At 34.3% G+C, this 16553-nt stretch overlaps 1 protein-coding gene across 1 annotated transcript in view; it reads right to left on the bottom strand.

The window, feature by feature from the left end:
• RSBN1L (round spermatid basic protein 1 like) overlaps nucleotides 1-16553 on the bottom strand; it is a 62861-nt gene that overhangs the window by 21787 nt on the left and 24521 nt on the right. Inside the window, exons 2-3 of the mRNA XM_029233585.1 lie at nucleotides 9683-9799; nucleotides 1670-2310 (exon numbers count right to left, since the gene is read on the bottom strand). Coding sequence (XP_029089418.1) covers nucleotides 1670-2310; nucleotides 9683-9799 — 758 coding nt within the window. The remainder of the gene's footprint in view (nucleotides 1-1669; nucleotides 2311-9682; nucleotides 9800-16553) is intronic.

Raw genomic sequence — 16553 nt, 5'->3', positions numbered from 1 at the left:
ATCTAATACCAAAGGACTTTGGGCAATTATTTCTTCTCTCACTGTTTCCTCATTGCTAAAATTAAATTGTAATGAAGAGTAAATGAGTTATTACATATAAAGTGCTTAGAATAGTTCCTGGCAGTCAGCATTCAATAAATATAGTAGATACTATCACTAGATGACAGTCTAGTTCTACCACTAAACACAGGTGTAATCTCAGACAAATTATTAACCATTCTGAAATTCTATAAAATGACAGGGCTAGTGACAGATGCTCTACAGCTCCCTTTCGGCTCTAAAAAATATTTAAATTCCAATTCTCAAACATGTTATATAGGCAATAAGTACCCCCCACACACACATTAAAATTTTAAATACCAGTATATTTTCTAGACTTCAGTATATTACACAATGTACACCAAACATACTGTGGGGTGGGGGGTTGGTATGAGTGGATGTTATTGCATGTCCAGACTATCATTTAAGGTGGAGACTATAACTTGAACACATATCAAAAAAAGAAATATACTCAAAATAAGGAAAAGAGACCTGGATGAAGTTTAAGGAAATTCTGTTCTATTCCTGGCACTGTTGTGTAACCTGGCACTGAGTAACCTTAAAACCCTAAGTTACTCCTATCTACGTTTGTTTAAGTTGAGAAAGTTCGGGATAGATGATCACTAAAAGATCCCTTTGAAACTTTCTTCACTTTTTTCCTCTTTCCAAACTAGAATGTCAATTATTACTTACAATACCGAAAGTTTAGCACAAATAAATGTGAAAATTGGCTGATCTTTGACCTAAGCAGTCTCTGCTCTGAGAATGAGTAACAATGCACCAGACTTAGATGGGCCTACATTCACTTCCAAGAGCCAGTGGACTGGATTCTGCCTCTGCTTTTTTTTTTTTTTTTTTTTTTTTTTGTGGTACGCGGGCCTCTCACCGCTGTGGCCTCTCCCGTTGCGGAGCACAAGCTCCGGACGCGCAGGCTCAGTGGCCATGGCTCACGGGCCGAGCCGCTCCGCAGCATGTGGGATCTTCCCGGACCGGGGCACGAACCCGTGTCCCCTGCATCGGCAGGCGGACTCTCAACCACTGCGCCACCAGGGAAGCCCTGTCTCTGCTTTTAAAATAATCTATATTCTACAACACAGAGAAGGGTAGGAAATAGAAAGTAGCTCAATATATGCACTGGTCTGCTCATTTTCTCACATAATCACATATTTAACTGATGATTCCTTTGTATCACAATATATTTAATAGCCAACATTTATTCAGCACCTTCCACATGATGAATGCAATGCTAAGCATTAAAGCATTACTGCATAAAGCAAGAAGACAATTTTAAGTGATGTTCAAGTAAGAGAACTATTGTATGGACTGGAAAAATACATAGCGAAATTCATTTCACTTCCAAAATAAATCCACGGTAAAAAGGACAACAGAATCTTAATTATTTCACTGATTTTCTTTAAAAAAAAAAAAAAAACAAACACAGATAAATAGAAGCTGAAATTTAACCTCTAGCGTTCACATCAAGAAAGTAATTTATTCTTAATATTCCCAAGAGGTTTCATTATATTCTTATCTCTTTATTTCAAACGTATAGCAAAATGAGGAACAAAGAACAGAAACTTGCCTAAAACATATAATTAAAAGTTAAAATAAAAAAACTAAAACCTCTTACCTGAGCATGAAAATTGGACATAGTTGTTGTCTCTATATCCTTCTTTCCCAATATCTCCATTTTCACTGGTGAATTGGGAAAATTAAATGAAAAGTAGTCTAAAAAATCAGGTAAATAAGTAGCTGCCCCATGAACAATACCCATTACATAGAAAGCTGCAGAGTTCTCGTTTTCACTGAACACCAGACCCACAAACTCTTCTGCAAACCTCTCCATCTCCACAGGAGACAGGTGGGAGAGTTCATTGCTGTAGGCGTGGATAACTGATGCACCTCCATTAGGCTGGTGCTCAATATGAATGAGCTGTTTGAACTCCAAAGTGTCCAACCTTTTGAGGTTGTTCTGAACCCGTGGCTCCTTTAATGAGACAAATGGAAACTCACTGTTCTCTGGAATTTTGGAATCATAGTTCTTGGTATCCAAATTCTTTCCACTGTAATCCTTTATGTTATCATTTAGGATGCCTTTGGCTTCTTGATCTTCAACATCAGACAGCAATCCTGAGCAGATGGTTTGAATAGATTTGCTATACATTTTTGGACGCTTCCGTTTTTCATTCTCTTTGTGTTTCTTTTTCTTCTTCTTCTTTGCCTTCTTAATTTGTAAGTCTTCTACACTTGTTTTTGGTTTCTCCTTCCCACCTGTTGGGAAACATTTTTTTTGAAACTCTGTATTTTAGTTTCTTTAAAAACCATGCTTTAGGAATTGTTTTATAATAAATAAGCAAAATTCATTCAGAATGAAGTTTATATTTGGGACTTGTTTTACACAGTATTGATAATCATAATTTAGTCAGGTTCTTTCCCTCTCTCTCCACACACACAGGCACACACACACAGAGGAAGGCTTAAGAAAAAGTTATGCCTAGAGTGCATGGTACCATTCTGACATGTAGCAGATGCTCAATCAGTATTTACTGAAGTAATGAAACGAATGCTTTAGAAACCATAATCTTCAAATTCTAAATACAGAAAGTCAGAAATGGAAAGATGAACAAAAGTCAATATGAACAATGCCCTGCAGATGCTTTCCATCGATATATATCATTTTTACTTTAAATTCTTAAAAATTGCATATAGGTGTCAAGACTTACAAATCATAAAAGGAGAAAAATACTTGCATAGTGTATCAGCAACAAACATAGCAATTCCTTAGCTTTTTACCATGTGTCCTTCTTGGTAAAGTACTCTTTCATCCAAAATGGGCTATGTTAGATCTACTAGAGTCTACAAAGTTTCCAGTGAAGACCTAACAAGGTACCATAAGAGATGACAAAATTAGAATCACTTATCATGTCCTAAGTACAAATGATATCCATGTACTGGTAAAGAGGGAAATTTAAAAAAGGAAAGAAAGAAAGAAAAAGACATGGGTCATAGTAAGTTTATATATTAATGAGTTTCTGTAACCAAAGGCAAGTAGACCCTGGGCTCAGTAATTCAGAAATCCAAAGAATAAAAGATTAATCCACAGAGGCTATACAGCTACAGAATTTAAGTGTACATATATAAATACAACATTATCACAGTATACTTATTTCTATACGATAAGAAAAGAGAAAAGAGTAAACATCCTCACAAGAAAATATTATGCTTCCTAAGATAATATGAAAAAAGTCATTAAGATAACAGTTGAGGAAAGAAGGCATTCACTGTTTCCATCTGTTATTTCACTTTTATAGATAACCTGTCATGAATTAAGTTTTCTCAACCTGCTTCTTTAGCCAAATTCTTCCATCCTCACATATCTCTATTATTCTTTTCTGTCTCTGGTGAATGAGATGTCCTGCCTACTTCCCCAAAATAAGTCCATCCCATCAACTCCAAAACCCTTGCTTAAAGTTCTCTATCCTCTTCTTTTGACCATCAAACTTCTTATAAAAAACTGCAATGCCCAGTGCCTTCCCTTTATTAACTGACCATTCTTATCCCCTAAGTTCTGGGTCTGCTTCCAGTCTACTCAAATTTACTTTCCCAGAATGTTCATATATCAAATCCAATGATATTCTCTCAAATCACTCTTCCTGATCTCTCCAATGTTTTATGTAATTACCCAACTCATCCTTGATTATTTTTTACTTCCATGATACTACTGCCTTAATTTTTGGTCTAAAAGCCTCATGACTATCTCTCATCCTTAATGCGGGAGGCATATTAATCATTCTATACGTTTTATATATTGCTTTGATCATGTTCATCCCTTGACTCAACTGCTTTCAAGCGTTCTCAAATACAACCTCTTCAGTCTGGAATCCAGAGTCAATGCCCTCAAGTACGCCATGCTCTGGTCCAATCTGCACTACTTATAATTTCTTATGAAACATACCTAGTCCTACTTTATCTTTCTACTACTGGCAAAGGCATTTTCTTTCCCTAAAATATCCTTGCCCTGCCTAGTACTTACTACTGAACTCTTTCTTACCCATCCTTTAAAGACTACTCTTACATCATCTTCTTCATTTTGTTTTCCCTCATCTTTGTAGTTGGAACTGAAATCACTTCACTCTAAACTCATGTTATTATATATTCTATATCTATGAATATGGTCATATAAAGTTATTATTTTTTCATTCATAGGATGCCTGTATAATAAACGTCCTTCAGGATACTGTATGAGTGAAACAAATAACTTTGATGAATTCAGAGTGAAACACTTTTTTTTACCAATCATCAAATCCCTCCTGGCATCTAGTACACTGCTACAGATGAACATTTAATGACTCCATGAATGCAAAGATTTCTCTCACCAACAGACTACCTGAAGTTCATAGGTTTTTTCCCTTGTCTCCCATTCAGTCAGTTTTTCACCATATGAATACTATCACTAAATCCTAACCCTGAAACAACAACCATAAATATTCTCTCAAGTTCATAGCAATTCTTGAAAAAGCAAAGTTTAATGTTAATAATAAACTATCTCTTCTAAAAATTCGTAAGTATGCAATGGAGACCAAATTGGTATCATTATGAAAAGCAAAACTAAAAATCTGTCAACATTATTGATTATGCAGGTTTGCAAAGTCATAAAATGCAACACTTAATACAGTGTTAATTTTCTCGAGTCTACATGTAAGTAGTTTTAAAATATATTAACAAATTCATACTTGCTACCCAGGTATAAACTATCAAAACATCAGATTCAGGTTAAAATCTTAGGAAAAAATTAATAATAAAAAGTTAAGGGCTTCCCTGGTGGCACAGTGGTTGAGAGTCCGCCTGCCGATACAGGGGACGCAGGTTCGTGCTGCGGTTCGGGAAGATCCCACATGCCGCGGAGCGGCGGGGCCCGTGAGCCATGGCCGCTGAGCCTGCGCGTCTGGAGCCTGTGCTCCGCAACGGGAGAGGCCACAGCAGTGAGAGGCCCGCGTACCGCAAAAAAAACAAAACAAAACAAAAAAAAAACCAGGGAGTTAATCAAAATGAAAGTTATAAGAGGTTTATATTCAATATATGTAAGTAAAATCCAAATGAGTCAAGCAAAAAAGACAGTAGTGTATTAAAAAACAGGACTTAAAGTTTAACAGGCTTAGGTATAATTAATAACTAAACTGGAAATACATGTAAAATTGTACAAATTAAATGGTGTGCCAAAATAAGCAGAATTTCATTTGAGTGAAAATATAAGCTTAATATCCTATTATATTTACAACACATATTTTAAAGTTAAAATAGTAAATATCCACTCATGTTACTTTAAAATAAAATAGGTACAACAGTTTGTCTATTTCTTAGTCACAAGGATGGATGAAAACAGTAGTAGTATAATAGAAACTGGAAAATACAAACTAATAAGAAATTAGTCAAGAGACTATTATATTGAGCATCAAGTAATTAAACTTCCATGACAAACTACTCTGTAATTAAATACTAAAGTGAGCACAGTGTGCAGAAAAGGGTTAAACATAACACATCTGAGACTGCTACCCTCAGGCCTGCTTGCAAGGGTGGCCTCTGGCTGGTATCTGAGAACTTGTATTTTGGGAAGGTTACTACCATTCCCTGATAAGAGTGGCTCACTGTACCTGAACTGTTTGTGCAAACAATATGGTTTACGTTTAACACCTGTTTTCCTTCTGGAATTTTGCTACATGCTACACAGGGGGTGCCTATGTGACCAGCTCCCAGTAGACACCCTGACTATTGAGTTTCTAATGAGCTTCCCTGGTAGACAACATTTCACATATTTTATCACAATTCACTGCTGGAAGAATTAAGTGCATCCTTTGTGACTCCACTAGGAGAGGACTCTTGGAAGCTTGTGCCTAGCTTCCTCCAGAAATTGCCACACGTGCCTTTTCTCCTTACTAATTTTACTTTGTATACTCCACTATAATAAACCACAGCCATGAGTACAAATTTATGCTGAGTCTTGTGAATCCTCCCAGCAAATCATCAAACCTGGGGGTAGTCTTGGGGATCCCCCCTCAGTGGGTACAGGTAAAATGCATTCTTTACATTTAAATCAAATCAAGGCACTAGCCTTTACTAGGTAATTTTTAAAAAAGTTTTATACAATCACTCATTTAATATCTTGGAATGATACATGAAATGCAACAGATACATATGTAGGAAATTTTTAAATACTTAAGGAGATAAGATCATTTTGAATACTAATGTTTTTCTCTTATACTAAAAGGTATTTAAAGTACATATTTACTCTAAATTCATAATTCTTCAAACGGAGCCCAATAAATCAGAACTATAGTGTTTTTTTTAAAGGAGCCTGGTAAATACCTATAACGGAAAGAATTGCTAAGTAATATGGACCCTCAAAAAGTATAAAAGTATAAGGTTGATGGGAGACCCTCCCCACAAAGAGCCACACACATATGCACAGTGGACCTCAAACACACACATACACACACACACACCAAGTAGACACACACATGCACAGATAGCCAAAGAGAGAATGTGACACAGAGAGAAATGGAGACACATACACAGTCAGAAGAAAGAGGCACTCATACAGAGACAGAAAAAAACCACACACACAAACAGATAAAAAAAACAGCATGCGTTGTTAATGGCAAATTATTTTTTTTAAATCTTTAAAAATCACAAAATCACTGGAATTAATTTCCACTCCTAACCTTAGTATATTTTTAGTGTTAATAAAGGAAAAATAAAGGTTGCCCAGAGATACTGGATGTGATTTCATATCTAATATGGGAAGTAATATATATATATAATTCCATTATCATACACAGAAACAAAGCAGTAATTAGCTTAGCTATTTTCAACCTTTGGTCTTTGGGGAATGGCCTTCCTTTTTTGGCACAGTAACATCTTCGCTCCTCCTGTCATGAATTACCTACCTGTGACCTTTAGTACACTACCAATAACCTTGAACACCGGCTTCTTTTCATCCCCTTTCTACCTGCTCGTCAGCAAGCTTCGCTGATATGCTATAATGATAAAATTTACTCTCAAGAATACTATAATCATAACATCCATGTTCTCACACCTTATCAATAAACAACAAAACGGCTGAAACACATAAGTGTACTCAGAAAAAGTAGTTGGTAGACATTAGATATAAAAGGATGAGCTAAATAAGCTTATGTTTCAAATTTATTTGTTCCTTTAAACTGTTTCTAATAAAGCAAGCTCCTATTTTATCAGTGAAAAACATTTACAAGATTTCTGCATCAATAAAACATTTCTGGCATGTATATAATCATGTACATATTTCTAGTCATAACGCAGTTTTTAATGAAAATGTGGAAGAAATAAGACTGGTGTGGAGTAAGAGTTAGCTACTTTATTTTTTTCCCCCTTTTAAAAAAAAATTTTTTTTTTTTGGCCGTGCCCCGCAGCATGTGGGACCTTAGTTCCTGGACTAGGATCAAACCACTAGGACACCAGGGAAGTCCCATGGAGTGAGAGTTAGCATCTACTGTCAGATATTCAAGTGTCATCACCAATCAATCAATGCCTGCATCTGCCATAGCTTGCAATTGTTAGCATTATCAGAGGAGAAAATTTTAAGGAGAGAATAAAAGTTGAAAGCCATAAAAGAAAAAGGGACATAAAGTAGTAAATAATAGGATACTTACTGCCCCCACTTAACTGATTCTCTTGTTGCTCCAGGACACCAGTAACAAAGGATGCCTTTCCCTGATCATAAGGCTCACTTGGGAAATGGCCGGCCACACAAGCAGAACAAATTGTTTTTGCCAGATAGTAGCAATAGCTTACACTTACTCAGTGCTTACCATGGGACAGGCACAATTTCTCAAATTAATCATGTTTTTATTCATTTAATTATCTATATACTACCCACTAGGAGGGGAGATAGTTTTGTCATTGTTTTTAATCACAAGAGTTAATCTTTCATGTGTTTATAAGTAACATTCATAGCTACTTATTGAATACCTGAGGGCTAGACAACTGTACTTGGCACTTCCCCCTTACTTTACCTCATTTAATCTCTGCAACCCTGTAAGACAGTAATCATTATTTACCTCCATTTTACAATAAATAGATTTTCCTATGGTCATCCCAGAGGTCACCAATTTATTTCCAAATCTATCTCTTTTTTTCCCCTCTATCATCACTAGGTTTTAGTTTAGCTTGGTTCAAAATACCTCTTAAATTTTTCATTTACTTCAAAGTCAAGGTTACCACTGTATATTACTGGAAAATCTCCACTTTTCAGGCTATTTAAAATTCTGCTTGCACATGTAATTTCTAGGTTCACATACTTCACATTAATCGTATGTTAGGAATCTAACATTCAACCAAGTGACAGGAATTTACATCACTGTACAAACGGATAACAAAATGACTATATGACTAAACCAATAAAAAATGACTATTTGACTAAACCAAGAGGGTAAAAATAAGAAAACATTTCAAGTGTTAATCATTAGCTGCTGTAGAGCACTAGTGTGATTATATTCAACTCCTGCCTCAAAGGCTTACAGTCTATTTAGACAACATAGATAAAACACACTTGCAAAAAAATAGAAGAAAAGGACCATGAGCATTCACCAAGTAGCCATCAACTTAAGCTCTGACATGTTTCTTCAAGGTCAAAAGAATTTTATAGAAAATAAAGTTCTGACAAGTATAAAATAGAGCTTAGACAAAGTGCCACCAAAGAACATCTGGAAACAAAGAATGAAATGAAATTATAGAATCTAATACTGTTTACCTTAAATAATATAAATTAACCAGTAATTTCATTGCACCTACAGTGCTATGGCCTTTTCTCCCTTATGCAGATAGAAAGGCTTATCCACACATAAATTCAATATGAAATTAATCAAAGTCAACGTGTTCTGATCCACAAATTGTTAACTTGATGAGGCAGCAAATGAATTTGCTAGCTATCTAGCAACCAAATGCCACTGATTCTTCTTACCTTGCTATCTGAGTGAATTTAAAACTATCCTTCTATCACAAATTCTCTCTGGAAAAGCTCAGATTTATTGACAGGATTTATATTATTACCTCACCATCCACCCCTATGTATAAACAACAACTAAAAATAGTTGTAATGAGAAAAAACAGGAAACAAAAAGAGGATATTCTTAAGCATGCAAGAAACAAACAGTAAAACAACACCTTCTTATTTAGCTCAGAGTAAAATGCTCCCTCTAAATCCCAGACTATGCTATGGTGATTATCATCAAATACTGGTAAGATCACTTCCTCCACCATAACTATCATGCTAAAAATTTCTTTAGCCTTTTATTTTAGATTATCTAAATATGGATAAAGACTAGTAATATAAACACAGAGTTAGAGAACCTATTTTCAAATAATTTAAGGAACCTTATAATTACCTTTAGTACTTTCTAATAACTCACTAAATAAATATACTAAAGACATATTACTACACAGATTAGAAAACCCCACTATTATATTTACTTTTCATAGTCTGACCACAAATGTTTATTCCCAGCAAAATTCAGCACCAAATAACATTTCTTACTTTAATCACTAAGCCAATACATATATACTGAACAATGTAACACAGTACAACTGAAATCACTTAATATAAACTTACTTTTCAGCAAAATCTTTACTTCTCCATTTTCTTTCTTGATCTCATTCATTATTTTATGCTTCTTTTTTTCTCTTTCCTTTTCTTTATCCCTTTCTTTAATTTTGTCTTTGATTTTATCTAAAAGACAAAATAAATATTTAAAAGTATTTTAAAATTTTATTTTTTTCATGAACTACAGTGAAATTTCTAGAATTACAACACACCAAGAAAATCAGAAAGAAAAACAAACATGCTTTTTTTTCTTTCTCTAAGGTTTTAGTTATTTATAAACTTCCTTTCATATATTGAACACTGGAATACATAATACATCATAAACTATCAAAATTTATCACTACACATTTTATTCTAAAGATTATTCTTCACATACTTCATGTCCAATACAACAACAAACTAACTTCAAATCACTTAAAGTAAGTGGCTAACTTTAATCGAGAGAGTAAACTACAACGGAAAAGGGGCTAATTTTGAAGCTGGGAATATCTGGATTGGTTAACATAACACTGGAAAAAATACTCATTCTCAATATTCTAATATGTAAAATAATGGTTGATATCTTTCTCATGAGTTACTACAAGGACTAAATGAAGAAAGATATAAAATGACTACCCAGAGCCTGGTATATATATAAGACTAGATGTTAGTTCCCTTATACTTGCACCTTTTAAAAAAGATATGACTGACGTGGCTAACTGGTGATATTATGATATTAAAATAAAGGGTATAGGAACTCTAAGAATCATTGACCTGCATTCTAAAAATTCAAACTTTGTGTGTATAAAATTATTCGATGTCCTTTTAATTACTGTTGTTCAATCAAGCTCCTATGCACCCAGCAAAAGACGAAATGCAGAGGAGAATTTTAAAATAGTGATGAAATCCTTGTCTTCAAAAAGCTTACTACTGATTACAAAGCTATGATGGAAACACACAAAACTGCAAAAAGCCTGTAATGTAACACCCAAGATTATATAACATATATGCCAATTTCATAATTTCTTAAAATCCCTCCTTATTTCTCTTTCTATAAATACTACCCTAAGTTCAGGTCCTAGTCACCTAATGTTTAGATCACTGTCTTGATCAGCTCTGCAAACAGAAATATAATGGTTACCACATACGTAAATTTAAATTTTCTAGTAGTCACATTAGAAACAAAACAAAACTAGTGAAATTAATTTTAGTAATATTTTATTTAGCCAATATATCTAAAACATCATTTCAACATGGAACCAATACTAAAAACTTACTGAGATATTTTACATTCCTTTTTTCATAATAAGATTTCAAATTCCAGTCTATATTTTACACTTATGGCACATTTCAATTCAAAGTAGCTCAACTTTAACTGTTCAAAAGCCACATGAGGACTTCCCTGGTGGCACAGTGGTTAAGAATCCACCTGCCAATGCAGGAGACATGGGTTCGAGCCCTGGTCCGGGAAGATCCCACATGCTGTGGATCAACTAAGCCCATGTGCCACAACTACTGAGCCTGCGCTCTAGAGCTGGCAAGCCACAACTACTGAGCCCATGTGCCACAACTACTGAAGCCCGCTCGCCTAGAGCCCATGCTCCACAACGAGAAGCCACCGCAATGAGAAACCCACACACCACAATGAAGAGCAGCCCCCGCTCGCTACAACTAGAGAAAGCCCGCATGCAGCAATGAAGGCCCAAAGCAGCCAAAAATTAAATTAATTAATTAAAAAAAAAAAAAAGCCACGAGTCTAGGGGCTACCGTACTGAACGACTCTCCAAACTACTTAACTAGATAATTCTCAAAAAAGTTAAATCTATGTATTTAATAAACATTTTAAAACTTATTAATTTAAAAAACAAATTCAAACAAGATATTTTCACCTATCAAACTGACAAAGTGCTTTTTTTAAAGTGATAATACTCAAAGCAGATGAGAGGACAGTTGATGGCTGAGCAAACTAAAACAGGGATTCACTGACTTAAGAAATACACATTGCTGAGTATAAGAAAAAGTTAGGGACACAGAGATGAAAAAGCTAGATAAAGTCCTCATATGTTCATATACAACTTATTCTAAAATTCTAGAATAGATTAAGCTGTTCTCACACTTCAGATTGGCTCACTACTCTTAATTTTTGCTGTTTTAAAGTCCTTGAAAACATGTCATAGGCTGTCATCCAGCCATAAAATGTCAGTACAAATAGCTGGAGCTCAGACACATATATAAGTTAATATTGCCTAAGTAACTACACATTTTTAAATGAACTAGTTATATATCATTAACCACAACTGAAGAAAATAGTCATCTGAAATGTCTCAGCATTTCTTTTCCCTATTAATCTTATTAACCTAAAAGTATTATTTCAATAATTATTAAACTTTCAGAAGTTTATTAAAGTATAATATACATACAGAAAAAAGCACATAAGTATACAGCTCAATTTTCACAAAAATGAACAGCACCCGGAACCCATCTCAGGTACCCCCTTCCAGTCTTTATTATGCAGCACTGCTAAGGGTAACCAGGATCCTGACTTCCAACCCCACAGATTAAAATAATTATAGAATTTTAATGACATATATAAAGAATATGATACACTATAAACCATCACAGTCACAAAACAAATTTTTTTCAGAATAAAATTAAACTAGTTTCTCAGGAAATAAAACTATAATATAATATGACCCAATTTTTATAGACTTTATTTATAAATATACTTATTTATAGACATTATAGACTTTATTTTTTAGAGTAGTTTTAGTTTCCCAGCAAAATGGAACAGAAGACAGAGATCTCTCATATATACCTCCTGCCTCTACACATCACAATTTTTTAAAATTTATGATTAATATACACATTCAGAAAACAGACTGAAAGATAACAGTGCAAATCATTAAAAGCCATTACTTTTATTTTTTTAACATCTTTATTGGAGTATAATTGCTTTACAATGGTGTGTTAGTTTCTGCTGTATAACAAAGTGAATCAGGTATACATATACATATATCCCCATATCCCCTCCCTCTTGCGTCTCCCTCCCACCCTCCCTATCCCACCCCTCTAGGTGGTCACAAAGCACAGAGCTGATCTCTCTGTGCTATGCGGCTGCTTCCCACTAGCTATCTATTTTACATTTGGTAGTGTATATATGTCTCTCACTTCGTCCCAGCTTATCCTTCCCCGTCCCCGTGTCCTCAAGTCCATTCTCTATGTCTGCGTCTTTATTCCTGTCCTGCTTCTAGGTTCTTCAGAACCTTTTTTTTTTTTAGATGCCATATGTATGTGTTAGCATACGGTATTTGTTTTCCTCTTTCTGACTTAATTCACTCTGTAGGACAGACTCTAGGTCCATCCACCTCACTACAAATAACTCAATTTCATTTCTTTTTGTAAGCCATTACTTTTAAGTGGCAAAAAGTCTCTAAGTTTCTGCAATAGGAGCATATTAGTTTTGTAATACAGGAAAAGGGGTTTTGAAATATGCCTTCAAGTATGGTATTAAATAGTTCAAGTAAAAATAAGTTGAAGGTGTGAAGTCATTATACAAAAAACACCTATGGAAACAAAAACAGTGGCATAGTCAAGACTATAAGAGTGACTGACGACATAACTGCATTTACCTCCTACCCTATACTACACCCAAAACCTGCAAAGCAAATGAAGCAAAAACAAATCAGTCTATATATACATAGTAGAAAAGCATTTATTTCTCTTTTTCTTTTTTTTAAATAAAGACTTTATATTTTTTGGCTGCGTCGGGTCTTAGTTGCGGCACGTGGGTTTCTCTCTAGTTGTGGCCTGAAGGGTTTTCTCTCTCTAGTTGTGGCACCGGAGCTCCAGAGCACATAGGCTCTGTAGTTTGTGGCACGCATGCTCTCTAGTTGGGGCCATAACAAGTCAGAACCTCACTGTCTATAAAACCTCAAGTCTGCTGCTACCACACTGTCATGCATTCATATTTATAAAAGCCACTTCGAGGTCTTTTCACAAGGAAAAGGCTCCCTGCCATCAAGTTTACAGTTATACATTGTTCTTTAACAAGTGTCATTCTTAGTTTTTACTTCTTTTCATGACCAATAATTTGTACAGTTTTATCCTTCATGATTTAATCTAAGGCTTGGAAAGAATTTCTAGCTCATCTTCCCATCACAATTCTTAGAATAAAAGTGAGAATTATTCCACCATAAGAACAACAAATTATCTGTTTTGAAAAGCCCAATTTAACATAAGGACACTTTTTATTTGAAAATACAAAGGGGGATAGGGGACAGACGGAACACAGATGCTAAGAGACCCATGATATGATTTGAATTTAAAGATGCAAAAGGAATCTAAGAATGGAGGGAAAGAGAAGGAATAAATAAGTCATTATCAACTCACAACATACTTTAAATTATATATGTGGAAAAACACACATGGGCTAAAGACATACCTTATACGTAGAAGATATAAAAAAGAAACCTGATGAAAATAATTTCAAACAAAATATAAATGGGATTTTCAAACATATGGTCAACTTATGATTTAGCAGTATATGCCACATATGCATCAATGTAACATGTATTTCACTCACCCAATACATTTCTATTGAGCATTTACGTGTATGAGATAAAAATGAGTAATAGTGCTGCACTAAAGAATGTTAAAATCGACAAGGTATCAGTTGATTTTTATTATAAGTACCACTTTGGAAACCAGTTCTTAAATAACAAAATAAATGTTTTCGTCTGATTATAATAAAATTCACTTGTCTCCACAAGTATTAATGTCATTATAATAATGTAGGGATGAAAAACACACACACACACACAAGTATTATATGAACTGCTCCAGTAAGAAAGCAAAACATAAAAAGTTTTGTAAATACTTTTAAGAGACTGATCAAATAATACATCAACAAACCATTCATCTGGAATCTTCAGAATTAATTCACAGATTTCCAGATAACAGGAGATTGCCACCCATTTTTTAACAGTTCTAATTACTTTAAAAAATGTACTACATACATCCCTGCTTTCAAAATTATAAGAAATATAATTTACTCTTTTCATTTTGACAAAAATTTTAACTCTCACTGTCATCCTCATATTGGCCTCAAAAACAGAAGAAAAAATTAACTGTTCAAAACTAAATAGCAGCTGAGAATCATTTCATTTTTATTGTCTCACCTGTCTCTTATCACTCCAGGTAAAAGACGTGACAGCTCTAACTTCTGGCAGTCACTGATAGGCTCATTCTCATTTGTTCTGTGCTAAGAAACTAGACCAGGTCCATTGTGCTATAATACAGCAAGCAGGTTCTCTATATCACACCGTATTCTAGTTAGTTACAAACATATCTTTCTTCTTAGCATCATTCCTAACCCCACCAGTGTACATTCCTTGAGGGTAGAGAAGGCTCTCCCTCAATAAATGCTTGTTCAATGCATGAAACGAGTCCTGTAATAAAAGTGAGAAATTACTGTTATTTTCTACAGTACATCATGACTTTCTCTCCAATAAGGTGCTCCAGGTTGATCTTTGTTAATCCTTCCTTCTTTTCCATGGCAAGGAAGGGAATTCTTAGTCCTGAAAGTCTTTCAGTAGTAGTTCTTCAAATGTATATCCCTTTTCTAACTGACCTGGTCATTTCTGACAAACAGTTCTAAGATTTAATAAAGCTATTCCTCCGATAACAGTAGGGATCCAAAATTTTTCTGGGTAAGTCTCAATAAAGACAAATAATTTTCCCCAAAAGACAGTGGGCTGATTTCTTTTTTATGCAGAGTTCTTTTTATATAAAGAACTTTCACAATTTACCACCAAAAAAAAAGAAAAATTAAAAATAGAAAAATAAAATTTTAAAAAGAAAACAGGAAAAGATACAAGGGACACAAAACAAGCAAATTTCAAAGAATGCTAATGTCAAACATGAAGAAAAGCTCAATTAAAATAACATGAAATCATTTCTTCACCTATCAAATTGACCATTTTTATTGAGATATCACTGACAAACAGCACTGAATAAGCTTAACGTGTATACAGCATAATGATCTGACTTACATACAGGACGAACTGATTACCACAGTAAGTTTAGTGAATATCCATCATCTTACATGGACACAAAATTTTTTAAAAGACCAATTTTCTTAAAAATAACAGTAACCAGTGCTGCTTGGCAAAGGTGAAGCGAAATAGGCACTTCTACACAGTGATGAGCATAAACTAATAGTCTTTACTGGAGAGCAATTTAACAATATGTTGGAAAAATATTAAAACTCATCATTCCTCTGATCCCACAATTCCACAACTAAGATTAATAAAAAGAAAACCAAGCCTGCACAAAAATACACATACAAGGGTCTTCATCCCACATTATTTTTAACAGTGAAAAACTGTAAATAACAAATGTTTAATAATGGAGATTGGTTAGATAAATTTGGTTATATTCAGAAATGGAAAATTATGAAGCCATTAAAAATCATGTTTAAATAACAGTTAACATCATGGGGGAAATGTTCATGATACGTTAGACGAAAACTGCAAGTTGATATATGTAAATGTAAATTTATAAAAGGATCCCAAATCTGACATATATATGTATACTGTGTGTATATATATAAACACACACACATATACACACATTTATGTGTATACATCTGTATATGTATGTATACACACACACATACGCACATACAGGGATCTTAAAATAAGGGAAATTGTTTAAAAGTTTATATAAGAAAGAGTTGGACTTCCCAGTTCTCCCACCCTCACCCCAAACATTCAAGTGATCATTTCAATCTCACCCTTTAAGACAAACACTGAAACTTTCATTTTCTGTAGGAACTGAACAGGCCTCAAGGCTCAGGTACCCTAGGCAAGGCAAAGACAAGCTGATTGTACTTCCCTAAAAT

The sequence above is a fragment of the Monodon monoceros genome, unplaced genomic scaffold (genome assembly GCF_005190385.1).
Source record: "Monodon monoceros isolate NGI ecotype Baffin Bay Population unplaced genomic scaffold, NGI_Narwhal_1 Super_Scaffold_2, whole genome shotgun sequence".
NCBI classification, from domain to species: domain Eukaryota; kingdom Metazoa; phylum Chordata; class Mammalia; order Artiodactyla; family Monodontidae; genus Monodon; species Monodon monoceros.
Note: the sequence above shows the minus strand (reverse complement) of the source record. Positions and strands in the feature narration are given on the sequence as shown.